Source organism: Centropristis striata, chromosome 11 (genome assembly GCF_030273125.1).
Source record: "Centropristis striata isolate RG_2023a ecotype Rhode Island chromosome 11, C.striata_1.0, whole genome shotgun sequence".
Taxonomy (NCBI): domain Eukaryota; kingdom Metazoa; phylum Chordata; class Actinopteri; order Perciformes; family Serranidae; genus Centropristis; species Centropristis striata.
In genome coordinates, this window is record NC_081527.1 from 32661653 (window position 1) to 32685861 (window position 24209).

Here is a 24209-nt window from a genome sequence, read left to right on the forward strand (position 1 = left end):
CAGTTTGAGAGTATCGGGGCATTTAAAATGTTTATATCATTTTGGAAAAAATATTCTCTTACATGTATCATCTCACTATAAAAAGGACAATTTTTAGCATTTCAGGGCATTTTAAAATTTGATTTTTTTTTTGTTTTTTACCAGAAAGAAATACTATAGTATGACTTATTTTTTTATTTTGGACATCTCAGAATATGGTGTTTTATGTTATTTTTGGAAAAGCCCCCTACTACATGTATCAACAGACTATAATAAGACCATTTTGAGAGTATCGGGGCATTTAAAAATGTTATGACTTTTTTTTACACATAATATGGTGTTTTTTATAAATTATACTATATGTATCAACAGAAAACATAAAAAGGACCATTTTAAGCATTTCGGGGCATTTTAAAATTGTACCTTTTCTGACCAAAAACGATACACTTTTTCAGTTTTTTGACATTTCACAATATAGTATTTTACAGTATTTCTGGACATATGCTCTAATATGTATCAACAGACTATTATTGGACCATTTCTTTTTGCTATCATGCTATATTAATCATCTTAATACTCTAAGAAGTAAATATTGCACACAATACATCAACACTGAAGAGATTCAAACCTTTAATCTTATACATGTGTCCAGTTACAAAAAGACATTTCTTTGATTCCGTTTCAGGTTTTTAGTCTGTGCCCACTGACCATCAATGATAACACATTTTAAGAAAGTTTTTACATTGCAGAAATTGAGTACACCATGATGGGTTTCTACCTTTTTCTGTTGAAAATCTTATGAAAGTTTGTTGGTAATTTTTCAAATAGGCACTGGTCCCCCATCCAGAGGACGACGGCATTGGGATGACATTTATCTCATTGAAAGGCATTTTAAATGTAAATCCTTTATTTTCACACATTTATCCTATTGGTATTTACCAGAACATGTCATAATACAATTTTGTTGAATCAAGCCACAGTGCCTCGTCCTCATGCAAATTCTTACAGTATATATAAAGTCTTTAGTTGTTGTGTTTTTAGTTGTTATACCAATTATCCAGGTGCAGATTCCCAATCTGAATATAACAATTTCAGAACAGCCCAATGTGTAAACGGGGTCGAGTATCAGCCAGTAAAGATACAGCTATCTGATCAGTGAACGTATAAAAAAATGTATTTAGAATACATGGAACATAACGGACATTATTGTATCCAAAATAACAATGATCTTTATGAACAGATGACATAAATGCTGGTGATTTTACCATACTGTAGGGCAATATTTAAAGAACTGCTGTAATATAAGTAGTGTAGTTCCCTTTTACTGTAAACAGTGACTATTCATGAGCTCATCTCCTCGACACAGGGAGCATATTGTCAAGAGTTCATTGTAGAAAAAGTTCCAACACCTCAAATCATGCCTTTTTCTTTTCTTTATTTTTTTTACAGTACCAAGAAATGACTTGATAGTTGTAGGTATATACACTGTATAAATCATACTCTCAGGTCTGTGTGGATATAAAGACATCTTTGTATAATCGTGGAAACACAGAGAAGTTGGTCTTTGGTTCCACTCTAAAGTGCTAAAGTTTCTGTGGTGCAGCAGTGTTGAGTCTTTGGTAGCTGGGAAGAAGTTCAGAGGATCAGAGGCACCAGTTTTCATCCTCTCTTTCACATCAGAGAAGTAAAAAAAAATGTAATCCACACTCTTGTCTTGTTGTGTCTTTATGTAGAAGAGCTGCTGTTTAGCTTTGCCAGCTGAGAAGCAGAGATGTGATGAATGTGACGAGAGCCACGGTGAAGTGTTGCTGGCAGCCTCTGTGCCATCCCGTGCAGTCATTGTGGTGCAGCAGAGGCCTGTCCATGTCATCCGCTCTGCTGTACTCGGACGGCTGGCTGCTTGCCGAGCACTGCACCAGGGGCATCTGGTAGGAGGTGGCCCGCTTCTCCGGCCGGTCGGGGCTGGAGCCGTCACTGGGGCGCTGGCCGTTGTAGAGTAGGTAGCGGCCGTGAGCGTCCTGCTCCATGCGGAAGAGCTCATACTCTGTATGGGGGAGCCGGATGCCCAGGGCAACGCAGCCATTGGTTAGGGTGACATCCTGCTCCACGCCAACTTGCCAGGATCCTTGAACGCCACACTCGTTACCATTAAAGACGTTGAGGAGGGAGGTGGTGGCGAGGTCCATGGGAGTTACTCTCATGTGGTTCACTGGAGGAGGAAAGACACAAGACATGTTAGCTTGTACCACTTCTTTACCACGAGAAACACCAGCAACTCTAAACTGGATGAGTCACCATGTCTATGTTACAACTTTAGTGTTAGTTTTATTTTTTCAGCCTTTCATTCCATTTGTTTGATAATTCATCAAGATGACTGCAACTTGGATCTGGGAACATAATCACATTGGGGAAAGAAACACAAGCAGTTTAAAAACTGTGATCATCTGACTGGTAATGTCACCATGTTTCACAATGTCTTCATTAACTTTATAAGTACAATGTTAATACAGATGTTATAACAGACAGAAACAATGGCCAAAATAAAAGAAAATGGGTGAAATAGATGTGAGGGGGGGAAATCCAGCACTGCGGAAGCCATAAAAGCATTTCAGAATTTGAGAAAAAACATACTATAGTATGACTTTTTTTTCCCCCTAATTTTGGACATTTCAAAATATGGTGTTTTTCTGTAGTTTTTGAACAGGTAGTACTAAAACATGTATCAATAGACTATAACAGGGCCATTCATAACATTTTTAGGTATTTTAAAATTTGACCTTTTTGGACGTCATTTTTGGTTTAATTATACTATAACATGTATCATCAGACTATACTTGGACCATTTTAAGGGCAACGGGGCAACATTAAAATTTTACCTTTTTTTGACAAATAACATACGTTGTATAAAAAGTCAACATAGATTGGACATTTCAAAATATGGTGTTTTTCTGTCACTTTTGGATAATCTATACCACTAAATGTATCAACAGAATATAATGGGGCCCTTTTTTTTTTTTGCATTTCAGGGCATTTTTAAAAATTGAGTTTGCTATACTATATATGACTATTTTTTCTTGGACATCCTGAAATGTTGCGTTTTCTTTTACATTTTTAGACATATGCTATTACCGTGATCAACATACTGTTCTAAATCATTTATTTGACATTTTTCAACACTTTCAACACTTGTTGCCATACTATACTATGACTTTTTTAGAACCATTTTATGGCATGTTAGTCACTTGAAAACATTGTCTCATCTAAGAATTGTAGGGTTTTAACTCTTAAAAGAAAAGACATACACTGCAAGACAAGCAAAAAAAACACCAGTTACCTTTGAAAACAAAGTCAGTCCCACCCCTGACCCGGGTGGAGTGAAGCCCTCGGCTGTAGCGTCCGCGGGCGTAGATTGTGAAGGTGGGGTGTTTACAGACGGGGTCAGAGTAGTGGTAGTAGTGGCCCTCCCAGGTGTGGTTGTTGTCATGGAAAATGAAGTGGCGGGTGAGGAAGAGGACCTCTGGGCGAACTTCGCAGCGTTGGCTCACCCACTGACCGTACAGCCCCACAGTCAGGTCGGCCCGAGGCGGCAGGATGGGAGGGTGGAACTCATCTGAGCGGTATATGATACGACAGGCGATGCAGCCGTGGTCATGATTCTGAAAAAAGGGGAGAGGAAGGTTAAACCTACTATATACAAATTAAATATAAACATATATTTATATATAATTAAACATACAGTACAGGCCAAAAGTTTGGACACACCTTCTCATTCAATGTTTTTCTTTTATTTTCATGACTATTGACATTGTAAATTCATCAAAACTATTAATGAACACATGTGGAATTATGTACTTAACAAAAAAGTGTGAAATAACTGAAAACATGTCTTATATTCTAGTAAGCAAAGGGTGGCTACTTTGAGGAATCTAGAATACAAGACATGTTTTCAGTTATTTCACACTTTTTTTGTGAAGTACATAATTCCACATGTGTTTATTCATAGTTTTGATGCCTTCAGTGAGAATCTACAATGTAAATAGTCATGAAAATAAAGAAAAACGCATTGAATGAGATGGGTGTGTCCAAACTTTTGGCCTGTACTGTACATAGACACTGCACACTGCACACTGGACCGTTGACTGTTTTAGTTAATTTTAAGAAAATTGCTGCAAGAAGACGTTTTAAGCTAAATGGGGTAAGACTGGAAATGTTCAAACTTTACAACCTCCCCTCACATTGTACACATTGTGTCTTTAAAGCCAAGGGCTGAAGCTTGTTACAGCTATCAGCAGATGTTTTATTGCTAACTACTATCTATTATAACTGAGATTTGGCATCTGGTGGGTGTATTTCTTTGCAAAACACTGAGGCAGACTGATACTAAGATATGGCAATATTAATATGAGATTTTAACAATAAATATGCACATATACAAAACATTAATATTAACACAAATCAAAGAAAAATCCTTAAACTTGCACTCAAATCAATAAATAAACAGATTACATTGCAGGCTATTTCATGGCTGCCAGCTGCAGCACTCTCATTGAAGACTGGACTAGCAAAAAACAATTGTTCCCAATTTGTCAGTAAGATACAACAGCACAAGGATAATTTGATCCAGGTCGAAATCAGTTTTCCTTTAAAAAACAAAAAAAAAAGTCTCCGTTTCTGTACTGAAATATATCTGCAATGAGCTTATATTGGTTTGGTTCTAATAATTAAAGTAAAGTTATATCTATTTTTGTGCAGGTAACGTAACAAAAATGTATTGTTAAGAACCATAACGTTAAAAAAAATATGACCTGACAAAATAATCAGGTGTTGAGGCCGTAAAGTGTTCCTCTAAGCTGAAGTTCCCTTGAACGTCGCTGTATGAAAATCCAGTCACATAAAATCCGTCAGCACTGTAAGTTTTTTAATCCATCATCAGAATAGAGCATCATGAAATCCACACAAAAAGGACCTCTGGCGTTTGTTCAGAGGTGAAGGAGGAAAAACTATTTCCTTCAGTCTGAATCTCTTGGGTGTTGGAAGCTAGACAAGGTTCCAGCATTTTCTCAGGGTGATCACATTTTAAAAGGCAGATGTCTCGTCGAACTACAGCCATGAAAACAGGAAGTCACACAGCAAACACAGCACTGAACTTTCATGCTGCTTACTAACAGCAGGGTGTCCTTTCTTCACCCTAATATTGACTAAAAAAGGCTAAAAATTACCATTAATCATGTTTAACTCAGATCACGTCTGGTTTAGCAAAACCCTGGAGCAGCATGTGATCATACAGACAGAACAGCTGTGAGTCTCTGGCTGTAGAAAAAACTTTGAGGGCCTGACTGACTCGGCGCTGGAAGCCTTCATCATTCAGTATTCCACAAAATCTCTTCCAAGGACTAGACTCCAGGGAGGCGGTGGAGTTTTTGTTATTTGAGGGTGGTCAAAATTTAAGACCTAACCTCCGCACCCCAATCTCTCTTTTCCCAGACAACATTATGTCTGCGTGAGATTTATAGGAAGCTTAGAAAAAAAAGAAACCATGTATGCTGAAAGAAAGAGAAAAAAAGCCAGAGTATCACTACATCCTACACATGAGATAATCCCAGTGCAGCTCCAGAATCGCCTTAGAGTGAGAGGTTAATGGGACGACTGGATCGGAGTGGAGGCCACCTGTGTTTGTGCGTATGAGTAAGAAATATATCCGTAGCAGGGGGGGAAAGAATTAAATACAGTGAGTGCACTGAGACCAAAGTATATTCTAACATATATCTAGATACAAGAAAAAGAGCAGAAGGTGGGGGAGTTTCTGCTGCAGGTGTGTAAAACATGTTGCAGATGCAACTTGGAGTTCATGAAACACAGACAGTCTGTTTGAGCAGGAAAAAATCACATCTTCTTTCTATGAATTCTCATCTCTCACATTCTTTATGGTACCGCTGCTCATCTGAGGAGATGAATAGATAAAAAAAACATTATAATGATTTGAGATTTTCACGGTAAAATAACTGTCTGTAGAAAAGATCATGGTAGTCAGTAGTATTATACAATTATTATTATTATTATTATTATTATCTGATACAATGACCCTTAAGGCATTAAAACAGAATGGTTTTTCATCAATCAACACCTTATTTAATCTCTACAATAATCCATGTGTAAAAATGTCAATATATACTGCTTGGAACTGAGCAGCAGATAATAATTTAAATATGATTTAAATGATAATCAATTTTTTTTCTCTCAATCAACTAATCGATTAACCAACTATGTGTGTCAGCTGAAGTAGAAACTGTTCATCCAATAAAAGAAAGTGATTGTGTCTCAGTGTGAGTGGGTGATAGCATGACCTCTCTCTCTCTGTAAACCTTTCTAACTTCACAAAAAAAAAAGAGAAAAAAAGAAAAAGAAAATGACATTGGCAGGCAGGTGTCTCTGCTGTGGCACACAATGTCCAACCTGTTCAAACTCATGTTGCAATAAACTGTTGGCTCTTCATGCTGGAAGCAAAGCATTTTATATCCTGACTGGAAGTGAAGAAAAACGAGGAAATGAGGAAGGATATTACTGCCCTTGCTTACATTTATTCCTTTCATTTTTTATTACTACATTTGGCAGACACTGTTGTCTGAAGCAACGTACAAATGACGTACAACCCGAGCTGCAGTAGATCAAGGAAAGCTAGAACTGAGGCTGCTTTCTAATACCCATACATACTATTTAGTATGACAGACAAAATATTTAGTATTTAGCATCCATGCTTTCCTGGCTATTCTACCCACAATCCTGTGTCAAAGTGTCAAAGTTCAAGCTGCAGTATCACAAAATAGTATGTCCTAATTATAAGCTACTAAAACTAAAAAAGAAAGAATAAGTGATTTGGAACTCAGCATGAGTTTCATTTGGGCATTTTTGGGATTGACGCCACAGTTCAGGGAAGATGATATCCAGAAGCAAACATTTAAACATTTTACGAGGAACAGAAACCATGTCAGGTTTTTAAAACAACTTCTTGTTGCATCATTCCTGTGTGTTGGAAGAAGTACTTTTACTCAAGTACTGTATTTAAGTACAATTTTGAGTTACTTCTACTTAACTTGAACGTTTCCATTTCATATTCAACTTTAAACTTTTACTCTACTACATCTCAAAGGCGGATATTTTGCTTTTTACTATGCTACATTTCTCAAACACCTTTAGTTAATTTTCAGATTAAAATCTTATCCCCTTCCTGTCCAGTGGAAACTATGAATCTTCACATAATGATTTTGAATTCTCCTACTTGTTAAGCTTTTAACATCACCACATCGCTATAAACAAACATATGATCTTATAGAATATGATGCATTGCTGTAGAGTATTGGGGAGTAGTGAACTGTTATTAAACTAGAAGTTAAACTCTGCACATTTTGCATTAGTTTGCTTGTAGTTCAACTACACTTCAATTTTAAATTTGCATAGTGATTCAAGTTGGGGTTTTTGGGATATTAAAAAAAGGATTTAAATTTTTTACTTTGCTTCTCCACTATAATTGAACCCCCTTTGACCAGCCCTGCTCCTTCTGAAAAATATAGTTTTTAATGTTTTGAATGTTAATTTTTAAAACTAAACTTGACAGGTGTCAATTACTTATGAATACTGATTAATGCTATGTATTAACAAATGTTCATATTTTCTATAAATGCTGCTTTTTTTTACTCAAAATACCCGTTTCCTGAACCTATATTATATCTAATACTCTGTTCTTTTGCACCAGAGAAAATTCTTTGTATGTAAAACACAACAACAATGAAAAGTTGTCATTTTGCCATTTTATGTTACCTGACTAACTGAGTAATCCTGATTGGTGCAATTTTTTTTTTTTTTACTGGCATGTGACTTTTATGTTTTATACTCTATTTTGCTGTACTTTTGCATCACATGTGTATTTTTTTACAAGTACTTTGAACTACTTTTTTCTAAATAGCTTTATTTAACCAAACTATATTTATCCATATGGTAGCTTTACTGTAGTTCAACTTCTTCCAAAGTGTAATTTGTTGCTTTTAAAGAAGCTTCCAAAACTCTGCCTGTAGGTTTAACAACCAAACAGTGCAGAAACGTAGCTAAAATTAGCACAGTCTTAAACATCTACAGCAGTAAAATGCAACATATCTAGCAGTAATATTAATCCAGAAACATCATATATGATAGTATAACACTGACAGGGAACATTTACTGCAAAATAAGTACATCTTGCTGAAAAACATACACACTTTTACTTTAGTAAGGTTTTGAATACAGGGCTTTTACTTTCAGTGGAGTATTTTCACACTGTGGAGTTAATACTTTTCCTAAAAAAGTAAAGGATGTGAATACTTCTTTCACCACCAGCATGTTTTTCTGTGTTAGATCCTGAGAGCCAGACCTGCATCTTTTCTGTAAGGTGACTTGCCAGGAATTCATAATAAGCGTCTTATCTGGCTTCATTGTTTAAGTTTTAAAAATATATCAAAGGCTCACAGGCTCAGAACGAAGTAGCAAAAAACAACAAAACATAAACCAAAAGCAGGAAAGCATAGCAAATGACTTTCTGCATGAGGGATACGTGTTAAAACAGGATAACCACCGAAGCACTTTCACCAACAACAACAATATAAAAACACAGATCCTTTCCTAACAAGCGTCATTATCAAGCGGTCGTTATGTGGCGTGGTGACGCAGCAGTGAACTGGGCGACACGGAATGGAGAAAACAGATTAGAAACAAATTGAGAGAGTCTTGCTGCTGCCTTGCTCTTGCATCACTGCTGAGATCCACCCAATAACCACAAATGAACATGCTGGCACCAGCAAATGTTCTGGACCGGGACCAGCTCTGGGTACACCGCTTAAGATTAATGGATTGGATAGTCACCATGGCAATAAAAATGCCCCGAAAAGAAACCATTACAACCTCAAGAGATGGTCGGATTTAGTGCCGTTTTGTGTAGGAAGGAGTGAGGTACTTTACCGCTGTTTCACCAGAAAAGGACAGAATTTAAAACCTAATTTATTGTAGTTTTTCACCAATTTGAATCAAAATAGACCAAAAGCTATAAAACTAGCGTTCAAAAAATGCAATCCTCCCAAAAACATGCACTTAATTCTCCTAACTGGGACTGACGTTACTAAATCTAAAAGCAATAACTGAACACTATGCTGCACTATGCCACCACTGGCCATGTTATTCTTCTTTATTCTTTATTTATACAGTATTTATTTGTTATATTTATCAATTTTAAAAAAATTCAACATAAGCCCCTTCCTTAACCCCTTTGAACCCCAGATATGTTTTTATTTTAAAAGAAGCCAAAAATGTTTCTCTTGGAAAGAAACATGCATTATTGTCTGAATTTTAACATTCTGACAGTCCTTGAATGGATAATAGCTTACGAAAGTTTCTGATGGAAAAAGTCACCAAAAGGAAGCTTAAAATTGTGATATTTCTGTCAAAATCACTTTATTCTACATGTGTCATTTAAAACAACACCAAAAATAAACCGTTTGGAATAACTAGATCATGTTGAAAACATTAAATTCTGCTCCTCAGTTAGACTGTGAAGCCATGATTGATTCTGCTGAGACGAACGGTCACCTGACAAATATTCACTGAAAATCTGTTTACACAGAGCCGAGAGGAGAGGACAGGAGAGGTTCTAAGTAGAGGTTGTAAAAATATAAATAGTTCAATATGTATAGCATGTGGAGGCTCTATTTTCCCCCCCAATATTCATGACACTTGTGGGCAAGTGGAGGAGTGTTGTTTATATAGATTCCATATTATTTCAAATAAAAAAAAAATTGTAGAGAAATTCAACTTTGCGTTTTTCTTTTTTCATGATGTGTCATTATAACTGTGTTATTCTGCACAAAAGTATTTTTGAGTTGTTCACACTTCTAGCCATGATTGTGCTGATTCCATAGAGCCGCATATATATTTATATATTGCATTAAAATACAAGGCCACAGTGAGTAAAATGTAAAAACAGCAAAAAAAAAAAAAAAAAAAACCAAAACACCCTGAACTGGCTTGTTAGAAGTGACCCACACAACATTTCATTGTACAGTGACAATAAAGGTATCTTGTATCTTATCTTCATCAAACTGAGAGAAAACCCTGTAGATGTAATGTTTCCATGCTGAAATATAACCTACTCATTATATTTTGATGGCTGCAGAAAAAAATATTTCTCATAATCTTGGCACGCATAAAAAACTATCTGCACGCCTAGCTTCAGGTAAGAGATGTAATATGTCTATTTGAACTTCTAGTGATGCTGTAATTATCTGTGACCTTTCAGAAGTGAATCACAGCTTGCCCGACAACCCGCCTTCCTTCTTATTCACAAAATATTGAGCAGAAATGGAGCACATGCAACACTTTGATTTGAGCCTCAGGCATGCATGAAATCAGACCTGGTATGCGCTCACTGGAATAATTCATAGTGCCGCATGATTCCAAATTCTAGGAATACCACATGTTGATCGCTCCCAGAGATAGGCCGGGTTTCACATTGCGCCTCTGTGGGCCAGAAAGGCTTAAAGAGAGCAGCTCTGGTCATTACAGCTCCACAGGGGATCTTGTCTGATCACAGATCCTCACTCCACACTCTGTTTACATTCTGATCAGCAACACCAAGCCCCATCATCCCCGTACAAATGGATGTTTATTTAGACAGCAGACCCGAACAGGATTTCATTGTAATCTCTGTAGAGGGTGACAGTGAAAACATCACTCTAAGGTTTCAGCCAGCAGGGAAACTGCTGTTCAGCAATGTAAATAGAGAAATTACATCCCGTAAGCACAGTAGAGGAAAGAAAGGGCTCTTTCACTGACGCTAGATTTGGGAGATGAAGTCAGTATGTACACAGTTTCTGGTTTCTACCAGAGCAAATGTTTAGTGTGGAAGAGCAAGATTGTTGACACACACACACACACACACACACACACTGATCCCATCTCTGATTTGGATTAAAGCAGTGTTTGAAGAAGAGTTAGTTTGATAGAGAGTGATTCAGATTGTATCTCGAGTTGTTAATGACAGAAAACTAATCCAGTCCACCGCTGTGATACCTCATAAACCCAAATGTAACTTTCTATTTTGCCCTGGGCTCCTCACAGCGCTGCTTAGGCTACGTTTAAGATAAACGCTGATAAAAGAACACTGTTTTTAGGGTCAATTCAAGCTGTTTCTGGTGTTTGTGGTCTTTGCGGTGTGGTGGGTCGACACAGTGGGGGCTGAGTTCAGAGTTTCTCCACCGAGCTGCTTGCTCAGGACAGAAAACAAAACTCTACCTCCGGACTGGTCGAGCTTTCCAACAAACACAATGCAGAATGGGAAGAGATCACATCCCAGTCGCTGCATTAGTGGCTCCTACTGGTAGAGCTGGACCCTACGTGCAATACCCAACTTTTATTTTATCTTATTTGTGTTATCTGGTTGTTTTTATTGATGTTGTATTCTTTTGCTGCTGGGCTGATTGTCGCCGACTAAATCTTATTGTACGCTGACAGTGACAATAAAGTATCTTATGTCTAAGCACAAGAAGAATTCCAGTGAATCAATTACTTTTAATTTAGTTATACTAGAAAACAAACTCTACTACAGCCACTACAAATGCTACGGTTAAAAACACTAATTCCAAAAATGTCAGGACACTGTGAAAAAACATAATAAAAATTAAATGCAATGCTCTGCCGATTCTATGCAACTCACATTCATTTGAAAACAGTTCAAAGACAAGATATATCTAACGCTCAAACTGCAACGCTTTATTGTTAATATATTCACTACTTTTGAATTTCATGCATTCTAATTTTATTTTATTTTATTATTTTAGTTTTTTATGCTCTAAAGATTGATTTTTAATCAATCACAATCGTAACTTGATAAGTAGATATCTCATAATAATAATAATAATGTTTAGTATGGCATGTAATTGGCATGACAGTTCTTTTGATACATTTTCATATTTTCTTTTTTTTTTCATTCTGATTTTATTTACGTTATATACAGTGTACATGTTGCCGTGTTTGAAAGGCATGATTTCCTAAGAATATCAAAATAAAAAATAAACCTTATTTTATCATAGCCAGAAACCATAAAAATTTCAGAAATTGTGGGGATTTTGACATTTCTGACAGTCCTTGAACATATCATGTGTGACTAATGCTTCTATCAGGAAAAATAACCAAATGTAACCCTAAAAGGGATTTTTTTCTCTTTTTTTAAATCGCTTTATTCTCTATTTGTGTCACATTTAAAATTGCACCAAACATAAGCAGTTTGCACCAACCTGATCCTGTAAATTCTGGTGTACATAAGTGAGAGACTTACCTTGGCGTTCTGCAGGGCGGTCTGGTAGCTGGACGGCTTGTAGTACAGCCTCTGGGACGGCTCGGTGTGGATGTCTCCCAGAAACAGCTCCTCCACCAGGTGATCCAGGTTGTGATGCAGGTACTGCTTCTCCACCCTCAGCAGCTGCAGCTCGTGCATGGCAAAGTTCAGCTCCCTGGAGCAGTCGTAGCCGCCCTCCTCGCTCCACAGCTCGTAGCTCGCGCCGGGCTCCCAGGGGCCCTTCACGGCCCCTCTGCAGCTGCGGTTGAGCCTCTGGCTGAGCTCTTTGGCCACGGTGGCTGTGTGACAAACCATCTGGACACGGTGGAGGTGGTACTCCGCTTCCGTGCCGCCACGGATGATCCAGGAGGCCTGGCGTAAGCGTAGGCGGCCCCGGATCACCAGGGTGTAGGTGGGTTTGGTGCACTGGTTGTCCTCGTAGTAGAACTGGTGAGCCTGGAAGCTGTTGTTGGAGAAGAAACTGTAGGAGCGTGTCAGGAACTCCGGGCCTGGTCTCACCTCACAGCTGCAACAGAAAACACAAAGATTCAGATAAACACCATCTAAGTCCACATGCAGAAAATGTTTGAATGAAAACAAGATGTTTTAAGTTGGTTGAGAGATAACTTTTTACTTTTTGTTCCTTTTTTTTTGCACAATATATTTTGGTCAAGCTGCTGTTTAAAGGAGCGTCTGACTTTATCACAAGTGCATTTTCTTGATCAAAATGTATGTTCTACTCTCGTGCAAGATACTGTTTAAATTTAAAACTAAGAGTTAAATTTAGCATGAAAATATGAATTGAATTATGGTGCAGAGAACATCAGCTGTTTAAGCTGTAGATCAAAGTGTACATGTGAGTATATTATCTTGTTGGTCATGTTTTTTTGTTGTCAGACCTGCCTAGCAGCCATTATTTTTTTTAAGGTTCATTCCAGTACAGTGTCAAAATTTGCAGCGACCTCAAACTTCAGATCACTATAATCCATCAAAGTAAATCTCCAATTGTGAGGTAATGCAGACTACAGCAGGGAATGGACTGAAAAATCTGTGATGCATTCATGGAAAATTGAACTTCTCAATAGATCTGTACTCCTAGTTGTGTAAACCAGAGTCCTGTTCTTCTTACATTGGTAACAGAGTTATCCATATTAGAAACATTTGAGGCAATACTGTATTTTGAACTTTCCTCAAAGCTGGCTTAAACTGTTGAACTGTTGGGGTAATAATCACAATCACATTTTCATAATAAAAGAGTTACCTGTACTATGCACTACACGATAAGATAAGCAACAAAATAAGTGAAAAAATAACCAAATTTAGCTTGAGAAAATGTGATTTAAAAAAAGGTATAAACTGGAGGATTCTTGTTAACAGACCAATGAGTCAGAACATATACCATTTAATTTCACATTAAAATTGGAAATTTGGAATTTAAAAACATCTCATTTTACAGGACAACAAAATGGCATCTATAGCAATGCAAGAAAACATAAAATTAGATTTATGTCCATTAATATATTGCACCAGTGCATGCTGGGAGGGTTTCAGGCACTTCATGAAACTATAATTATATATTCAGCAATAAAACAAAGTAATGCTAATTCTGGTTTTAGACAGCCACATTTGCTGGATGAGATGAAACAGGATTATTTAAATCTGAATTAGTAAAGCCACGTTTAAAGGACAGGTCCAGACCTCTCAGGCTGTGCTGGGTAGAGCATGTTAACCTGCTAATATACATTTTTTGTAATTTCAGCATGTATATGGTCATCTTTTTAAACTCAATTCATCCATTTATTCAATTAAGTGCATTTTATTTTAATTAATTTCTTGGTTGCATGGAAATTAAATTGACAAAATGTTTGTAACATGAGCTGTAGTCCACCTTACCTGCTGGTTCTGGGTTCAAACTGCCAAACAGGATGTGAGAGCTTCCAATGGGTTTTATAGAAAGGGGGGCTGACTGTACCATTCAGAGGGGTGGGGGTGGTTCACTGCTTTAGAGAATAGTCTTTTCTAAGTTTTCTAAGTATTTTTAAAAAATCTATACTTAATTTTGCTGTGTTACGCGAATATAAATAATGATTTAGAAATGCTTTTGTTGTATTACATAAATTATTATTAGCTATGGATTTTTTGATGTATATAAATGCAAAAATCCTTAAATAAACATATACATTACCCTGCATTGTACCCAGAGCACACTCAGAAGGAAGGAATAAAATTAGGCAAATTACCAAAAATAAAATTATAAATGTAGATAGTAAATAAAAAATGCATTAATTAAAATAGACCAATACATAAATGAATATATATCCAAAAATACAGACAAAAATAAAGACAAAAAATAAAAAATAAAAATAGCAAAAATTTAAAATAGAGACCAAACTTCTAGTTAAACTTAATACTATTGGAGTTTCAATTCATGAGAAGTAGTTTGCTAGATCGTAGATTTACTACATGTTTTTGCTTTGTGGCATGACACATGTGGGGAACAAAAAAATAAAAAAAGATGCATAGAAAACATAGTAGTTCCATAGTTGTTTACCTGGTGGACACCCAGTGACCCTCTACATTGGGAGGCATCTGCACAGTGATCCGGGCTCCATTGTGAAGGTGCTTCAACATGTGTTGGCACTGGGAGTCTTTGAGCGACCGGCCGAAGGTTTTCTCCAGAGAGAGACGGCTGGAGCGACCGTCTGAGTAGTGAAGGGAGGAGCCACCTTCAGCCCAGCCTGCGGAGACAACGAGGACACCAGAAGGTTAAGGTCAGGTTTGAACCTCAGACATTTGCCTCTTTGAGGTTGAAACACTTAAGGTGACTGATAAAATGAATTACTTCTTTACATAAAACTAACAACTCTTTTCTACTTGATGTTTTCACTCTGCTTATTCAATCAGTCAGGCCTCTTTGAAGTGTTTAGACGTTTTTCTATGTCATCACCCGGGGATTACAGGGCTTTATTACTGACCTGCAGCACCTGGTATGAGTGGAGTCTTTATGGGTTAATATTAGCTAAACATGTGATGAAAAGCCAACACTTAGATGTCCAAGTGGAAGGACTGATACGTGGCTTTCTGCTTCTACAGCGGCCTTGAAACTCTGAAATCAAGCTACAAACACACAGTTAAAAAGGACAAGAGTCTGACTCCTGAGTTCCCACCCTGCCGGCGTACCATCAATGCACCACATGAAATAACAATACCTTCAACAATGGGCTGAGCTTTAGGGGATAAAATATCGGAAATGAAAGCATTTTCAAATCCTGCAGCCAAAGAAAAGCCTTAAAGCTCACAGTCCAGCAAGGATTTATTCCATGTAATACTCTAATAACACCAAAATCTACCTTGAAATATGAAGACTTTGCCTTGAATTCTTTCTTTTTGGACCCAACTTGCCTGGCAATATCATTTAACGCTGTGGAATGCAGCTGTGGCCGCCTCTGTGCCTTTAATTTGAAACTAATAACACTAAGGGAGGAACAAAAAAACATTTGATTAAAAGAATCTAAAAAGCTCCATGAAGAACAAAGCTCTGTCCAGTTGTTTTACACCCAGCGAGGCAGCTCCAATGTGGTGCTAAATCACCACATCACAGCGCTGCTCAGTGGAAACGCTGGAGAGTGAGGAGACTTGATCCCCCCCCAACTCAGCTGGTGGCATTAGTAACGCTGCTGGCTGGAGCTGTGTTAAAAATCAAAGAAAAGGCTTCACAGTTTGCTCTGTGTGTTTGACTTTGTGTGTGTGTGTGTGTGTGTGTGTGTGTGGGGGGGCCCCTTTTTTTGCACCTGCAGTCAGCCCTGAACCAGAGGAAAAACCCTGAGAAGCTGCAAACAGTTTATTTTTACGATAAGCAGAGAAGAAACTACCAGTTTGTGTGTGTGTGTGTGTGTGTGTGTGTGTGTGTGTGTGTGTGTGTGAGAGTTTAAAAGGGAACCTGGTGAGATGTGAAATGCAAACACACTTTTAACCTCGCTGAGGTTTCCCTGCCTTGGATTTTATATCAGGTGAATTTGAGGGTAGGAAACACACACAGAAGTACAAAAAAATGTGCCATATGCCTCCTGTCGAGGTGCCCTTGAGCAAGACACCAAACCCCAAACTGCTTGGGGTACCATCCTGTGATAATCTATGTGTGTAGGCCCTGTTTTTGCATGTATTCAAAGCAAATTTTGAAGCGAAATTTGGAAATGTTGCATTAAAGATAATGTGAATTAGGAACGTTTCCATTAACTGGTTTAGAGTGAATAAACAAAGCTGCATGAACGTACTTACATCAGAAGATTGCAGTGTAATGTATTGCTGTAGGCTAATCTGTCAGTAAACAGTAGAAGAAGGAAGTGCAAGTGATGAAACAAAAAAAGAGGTTGCTAATCAGACAAGTTTGGCCACCCACAAGACAAGTCTTCAGGAATTGGATTAAATTGGGCAACGTATAATTGTTCTTTCATGTCAGAGGAAACAGCTGATCAGCAGAACTTGCGTTTACATCTCCTGTTTAGCACATTAGCTATTTAAAAAAAAACCCAAACACCTCAAGCATAAAACTTTTATGCGCATTTGTTGCAAGTTTTATTGAGTTGTGGTGTTTCTATCAAGCTTTTCTTATGTGATTCTTCAAAATGTGCATAGAAATGTGTTGATGGAAATAAGACTATTTTCTGAAATGTAATAAAACAGAATGTGAGAATTTGCCATTTCTTTGTGACATGTATTTGCCTGAAAATTCAAACAACCAATGACATCTATGCAGAAGTTCAAACAGCCATCAATGAACACTCCTAGTGGAATGAACCATGAACCATAAGGTTTAGTAAGGACATATGTTTTTTTACCCAAAGACCGTATAAAATAGAGCTTATTTTCTTTTAAAAACATGAGTTCTTGTTTTTGGATGTAATTTATTCTGTGTAATATCTTGTCTTTGATCTGGATCCTGAGGTTTACTTGCCCCACACCACACAGAGCTGATTGAGCCAACATGAGAAAGAAAATACTTTGCATCAACCACACTTCAACTGTTCTAAGATGAGCTGTGGTTGGAAATGCCAGGAAAATTAATCTTATTTTAATGTAATTGTTTAGGTTCAAAGTTCAGTTCTCTCTGGACTTTGTAAACAGTACTTGATAAATGAATCTCACTATATTACCTATTTAACAGGTAATTCACCTTGATATTGACCCTACATTTTAGGTAACACGCATGCAAAACACCAAAAAACTGAATAATGTCAATATAAAAGTGCAAATATGATGATTATTTGGTGATTGTTTTATGTGATGTTGTGGATGATTTTTGAGACAGGATTTCTGGCATGTCTTGATTCACAGCAACTGACTTAAAAATAAATAAATAAATAAAATCTGCAACAAATATTGTGGAAATGTCCGATTAAGACACTGGAGACTCTGATGATAAGGTGGTTAATCATCTCCTGATGTTTGGCTGCAGCTTTCTAGGGATTCTGGGTAATATATGCTTGCTCGAGTATCTTCAATTATCTATTTAGTTTAGTTGCCAGTTTAAAAAAAAAGATGTCTGCTTTTTCCTCACTTAAAAAGATGTGTAATATAAATAAAAAGGTTATACTCATATATAAGAAATGTATACTCTAAACCGAAAATAACTTAAAATTGAATAACTGAGAATGTTTTTGACTGAAAAAAATGTGGTTAAATGTTGTGTTAATTGAGCTTTAATTGTTTCATTTAATTTAACGACCTGATCCAGAGTCAGCTGTGTCAGACTTGTTTGAGATTAATTTGCGGGTTTGTGAGAATTTCACCGTTATAATGAAACACAAGCTTTATTTAGAATAACTTTAAACACAATTTCAAATATTATTTTTTTTACAAAGAGCTTCTTTACATCAAACGACAACTCGAAATGAAAAACTTGGGGAAATAAAAGAGGAAATCTTAAAAAAAGATTATGTGTAGCCTTTTTGTAAAATTACTTTTTAAGAGAAAGCGTCATACGTCTCCTTTTCTACACATTTAATGAGTGTTGAATGTGTCAGTGGTGGGAGTTTCTTCCAATAGCTTTCTTTAAAGAATAAAAAAAAAAACCTCCCCACATTAAGGCAATAATCACAGTGGCTCGACTCGAACCCTCTCCGTCCCTCGCTGCTGCTGCTTTCCCAAACTGCTGCTCTCTATCTAAATCAAAGCGCCCACAAAACTCCCAGAGCCCCAAACCACAGAGAACATTTCCAGTTGGCCTGAGCCCACCAGTGAGGTAACAGCACTGGGACCCCTGACAAGCTGAGAGACTCCACATCGTTTATGGGAAGAGAAAAGTCCAGAAGTGCCAGAGCGGAGACCAGACAAAGGACTGTTCTTTGTGTTATCTTTGCACTTGGCAGCGACCATGTAGGACTCAAAGGGGGTGGAGAAAATAACAGAACATTTATAGATTTTAGTGGTACATTTTTAAAGAAGGGACTCTTTTTATTTTTGAAAGATTTACCACATCTACTTCACTGGATCAAAGGGAAACATTGTACCGTTTGTGGTTGAATACATTCATCTGAGAGCTGTGAAAAGGAGTCAGTTTGTGCAAATGAGAATTTTACATTCAGCATGAATTAAGATCATAAAATGTTGCTTTTCTTGGGTAACAAGTGTCTAGCAGCTCAGTTACAGGCAGAGTTAAGCTTTAAGCTAAATACTAGCTTGCAAGAGAAGATAATGAGCCAAGGGAGATGAGGAAAACCTCCACAAAAAACAAAAAAACTAAACAAAAACCCTTAGATTATAAGTTTATCTGTCTACAGCTGTGAAGTTAGAAGTTCTGTGGGGCTGTAGCATAAGTAGCATGCTAAATTTAATGCTAATATATGCAGGCTAACATGCTAGAGAAGCGCAGATCTGAGCACAGGAAGTTGTGCAAATAGGTAAAAAAAAAAACAGCAAGAAAAAAAACATTACATAACAATAAGGTTAACGGAGTCATACTAGAAGTATTTAGGGGATGTAGCATAAATGGCATGCTGGTGCTAAACATCAACATGCTTACAGTGACAATGCTAATATGCAGATGATAAGCAGGTATAATCTTGTTCATCATCTTTGTCAAGTGAGGTAGCATGCTAACAGTTACCAACAGCCTCACACATAGTAGACATAGATCATGGAGAATGAATGGAAAAAAAAAACTTCTTCTATGCACTCTTTGCATTGACGCATTGATTTGCTTGTGTTGTATGAACTCTGAGATGTACGTCGCTTTGGATAAAATGCAAAATGAAAGTGTAACATTGTAAGTTTTGGACAAATTAAAATATTGATCTGACTAAAGATATTTCAACTAGTGCACTACCTGTTATAAACACGCCTCTCAGGAACGGACCGATTGCTTTTAACTTTCTCTAGAACCGTTCATCCAAACTAATTCACAGTTGATACTGTGCTTCCTTGCATCCTTGGGTAAAACATCTGCCCTGACATAGTTGCGTCCCCTAACAATGCTAGAGTATGCTAACAACTTGGGACCAGGCTATTTAGTGAAGACATTTCTCTGAAAGGTAAAACGTGTCAACCTCATGGTGGCGTCAGCGATAAGATCATTGGGTCACCAAAGTCATTAGCATTCATCCTCTTATAATCATGAATGCCTTTGGAGAGTTCTGTGTTGTCATGTTGAAATATTTTATTCAATAGCTAGAGGAAAAGTCAGGGAATCAACAAAGTCAGTAGGAGTCATCCTTTGGAAAGAAGGAATGTCCCAAACAAATTTCATGGCAACCCATCTAATATTTGACACAATTAACATTGGACACGATCTAAAATGCAGTGTGTACACCGACAATATCGGTTCAGTCTCATCTCAAAGTCCTTTTACAAGCTACTGAGCTTTTCTAAGTCTTTGATTCCAAAGTCAAGCATACATTCCGGACTTTTCAGCCAACATGGACAAATAAAGTCTATCAAGTTGTCAGAAACAAAAAGAAATTTGAACATCTACAATTAAATGACAACCTGATGATAAAGATCAAGAGCAGCTACTTAATCAAGGCGAGATCATTTTGTCAAGGGTCCATTCTTCACCATTAGTGGTTTATCTGCAGGATGAAAGAATATTCTTTCATTGTTGTGTCGCCATCTTCAAAAAGGCTTTGACTCCTTCCTCCACCACTGAATGAATCACCACTGAAGCAGCAGTGGGTCATGTTGGGGCATGAGCATCATTTGTATCCCCTCCATCTGTCTCTCCTCTGTATTTCTCCTGTTGGTTTATTCAAACTTGTGACAGCCTTTTCTTTCTGCTGGTGAAGTTTGTCAAACTTATGTTGACATAATTTCTAAGAATGTTTGCTTATTTTCTGACTGATGCCTCTGTAAATACAGAACTGACTACTTTGATTTCTGTTTCCCATGTTGCTTTGAAAACTCAGTGTTGATCTCTGGATAGCAGCAGTGTTTGTAAAAGAGTCCGACCGATATATTAACAGGCTGATATCATCTTAAGATATTGACTGCATGACTCAGTGTTGAAATTTTGTAAATGTCATAAACCAGTTTATTTTCTCTTTTTATCTCACCAACATAATCCATATTAAAAGTTTATTAATGTGTTATAGTTTGCATTTTATTACCCATTTGCATGCAACATATACATAACATGTAGTGGCAAATTAGTTATGTATATTAGAGGAAAGCAGCATTGACACATCTTCTGTTTGAAGTTTTAAAAAAATATCTTTCCCTCCGTCATATTATATTAGATATTAGGGAATTTTATCACATCTATTTATTAACTGTTACTGTATTCATATTTTAACACTTTAAGACCCACTGTTAGACTTACTATTCGTTATTTATTGTTTGACCTTAAGAGTTTTTAAGCATACTGAAGTGTCTGAGAAGCCAAAGACAAATTTTCACAAGGACACAACAAAGATGTCTGTCCATATAGTATGTATGCAAATAAATATAAAAACAAAAATAACTGAGTCCATACATGTTTAATTTGTGCATTTCACACCGTTTGTTTAAAGGATTCATCAATTTAATATACAGTGATGTTTCCTTTTCAAATGTAACCATGGACATGCATTTACAGTTACCTTTGATAGTAATATATCTACTTTAAAGCTCCTATAAATAACAAAATATGAGCGTGCATTGCTATTTTTTGGGGGGGGGGGGGGGGGTTCCGCTCATGTTGTTAGGTTTTTGAGTGTAAAAAATGATCATCATCTTTTGACATTTTCCCTTTTTTAGCTGTAAAATATTGGTTTCAGCCTCAGAGATTGAATATCGGTCAAGTTCTAGTTTGTGATTGTGAGTAAAATGGTTAAATGGCTTTTTTCCTCCACATTATTGTCCCTATAGATTGTCGTTTTGGCCACTCAATTAGTAGAATTTGTAAGCGACTCACATTCTCTTCACTTCTTCTCAACGCAACATCAAGATCAACATAAGACGTTGCAACTTTGACCATCCTCTTGCATTTTGAGAATGACTGAATATTTACAGAGGTCATTAAACTTCAGTAAAAAGATGAAGTTCAAGCAGCTGCTTCTCCATATTTCTTCCTGAAAGTCTTTTTTAAACTTTCCAGTTCCAAGTTCTCGCTGAGGTTTTCTCCCCTCAGTAAATTTACAGCGCACACTAATCAAGACTGACAGTGCATTTTCATTGCCACTACGAAAGGCTGCAATAACACACCACTTAATTGAATGTTAGATTCACTTAAACACACTTAAGGATAAGTGGACTCCAAAATATCGTTTTATCTCAACCCAGTCATTTGAAGCTGCAGCCAAATGTTGCCTTCCTCTGTCACTGCCAGCAGATGGATCGGGTCAACTGCAGTCCCATAATCCTCTGCTGCTCAGACAAGGTTTTCATCAGGAATGGATGTTTTTAAGTGGCTCTTAACTCTCAAAGTGCTTTCATCTGAACCAGCAGCCCCAGGGAGGCTTTTTATTGCCTTTTAGCCTTCAAACATGTTCATCAATGTGGCATAAGGGATAACTTAGCCGGAAAATATTATTACTATTGGTCCTGATGGACAAAAACACACAATATGATGGTCAACAGGTGTGTTGAAGTGAAGCAGGGGCATGTCAGTTTCATTTCTGACATAATGCTTCACAGATTTTTTTTTGTTTTGAAAAATGTATGAATTACTAAAATGCATAAATAATTAGGATGATCTCATCCTTTGTGCAGCAGCTTCTCTCCTGGGCTGATTGTTTTCCACACACACGTGGAGTCAAACATGATATTCACTAGCACCTTTCTGCTCAGCATGGATCAAAAATCGACTCATGCAAAAGTTTCTTACCCAAAAAAGCAACGAGAAGCAGTGTAGATGACGGCCCCATTCCGCACTGTGGAGGAAACGAGCTTTACTGGTCGCACTGGGGAGTTCGGGGATTCCTTTTACGCAGCGTCCTGACTTATTCCGACACAAATCCTCACATTATGTATCCAAAGCGTGGAGCAAACACTCCTGAGATAATCCGAGCATCCTTGGAAACACACGCCTCCGCTTCGCTACAGAGGTTCAAAACAAAGAGTCGCACCTAGAAAACGGAGGAGAGTCCAAACTTTACTGCGGGACACTCTGCAGGAGTTCAACGCTGTCGTTCACTGCTGAAATGAAGCAGCTCGGTCGCTTTTACGCGCGTCCTCTGTGCGTCCTGGAGGAGTGTTTGTACGCGTTGGTGTTCACAGACTGACCCCCCCTCCCGCCTCTGTGGAGGTTTTAGGGGCGTGGAGTGTGTGCTCAAGTTTTCTCCCGTTAGATGCACGCTGCAAAAGAGTCCCCCATGTGTACAAGGTGTTTGTCAGCTGTTGAAGCTGAAGTCTGAAACTATCTTAAAATAAATTCAAATAATTTTGAATTTTACTAATAAAATCTTGCAAATCAGCATCATAAGACTTTACAAGCAAACGTTTCAAACTGAAAATTTAAATTAAACTAAACTCCAACACACCATGCATATTATTCCCCACTGGATTTGAGGAAAACCAGATTTTAACTCAATGTGAGACTGACATTTTTTTTTAGGAAGAAAACTTTTTTTTATGTGCTGGCTGAAAGGTAGGTTTTTGGCATTGATGGGTTACTGAGCTTGACTACATGGCACAGATAACAGAAGATACAAATCTGTATAAAGAGAAACAAAATAGTCGTACAACAAAAACAGTACAAAGACATGCAAAAAGACTACAAAAAGACACAAATTGACAATAAAGAGACACAAAATAACGACTGAGAAATGTAAAAAGCCTACAAAGAAACACAAAATTACTACAAAGGGACACACAATTACCAAAAAAGATATAAATTGACTGTAAAGAGAACAGAGGGATGTAAATACTACAAAGAAAGTCACAAAAAAGGCACAAAATGACTACAAAGAGACTGGAAACAACAACAGCAAAAAGTAAAGCAACAGCACCACAAAGTCTGTGTGCGTCACTTCTGTGTTGGAGAGGTTGTTCGGGCATTTTGCATTTCTGTGCCTCAGGGACTTATTGTCTCCTAACCAGAGAATTAGTCTGAATGATTCTGAACCAAATGTACATGAGCTCAAACATGGTATAATGTGAAGGTTCTCTACTCACGGTGATATCGGGTTGTTAAAATGGTTTATACAGAGAGAGATAAGGGCCATTTTAAAAAGTTTATTTAGTTATTTGGATTCATTAGGGGTTAAGTTTTCAGTGGACCACATTGAGTCTGTACTGCTGAGTTCTCATTTGTGTCCAACATCCTGTTTCTTGTCCTTCATGAAGAATGCTGCACATTTTTCTTGACCGTGGCTCTCAAATGATCCACCCTCTCATCATTAGCCTGCCGCTGCCTGGAGGGAGGAACAACAACAAAGCCTCCCAGAGCCTTTTCCTCCCTGACACC

At 37.4% G+C, this 24209-nt stretch overlaps 1 protein-coding gene across 1 annotated transcript; it reads right to left on the reverse strand.

Moving 5' to 3' along the window:
- Nucleotides 1–595: 595 nt before the first annotated feature.
- On the reverse strand, nucleotides 596–22995 carry LOC131980952 (protein APCDD1-like). Its single transcript, XM_059345246.1, has 5 exons — nucleotides 22629–22995; nucleotides 14883–15069; nucleotides 12332–12857; nucleotides 3314–3635; nucleotides 596–2188 (listed from the first exon to the last, which is right to left on the reverse strand). Exons 1-5 carry the CDS (start codon nucleotides 22666–22668, stop codon nucleotides 1725–1727), a joined length of 1539 nt encoding a protein of 512 aa, XP_059201229.1. The 5' UTR covers nucleotides 22669–22995; the 3' UTR covers nucleotides 596–1724.
- Nucleotides 22996–24209: the final 1214 nt, after the last annotated feature.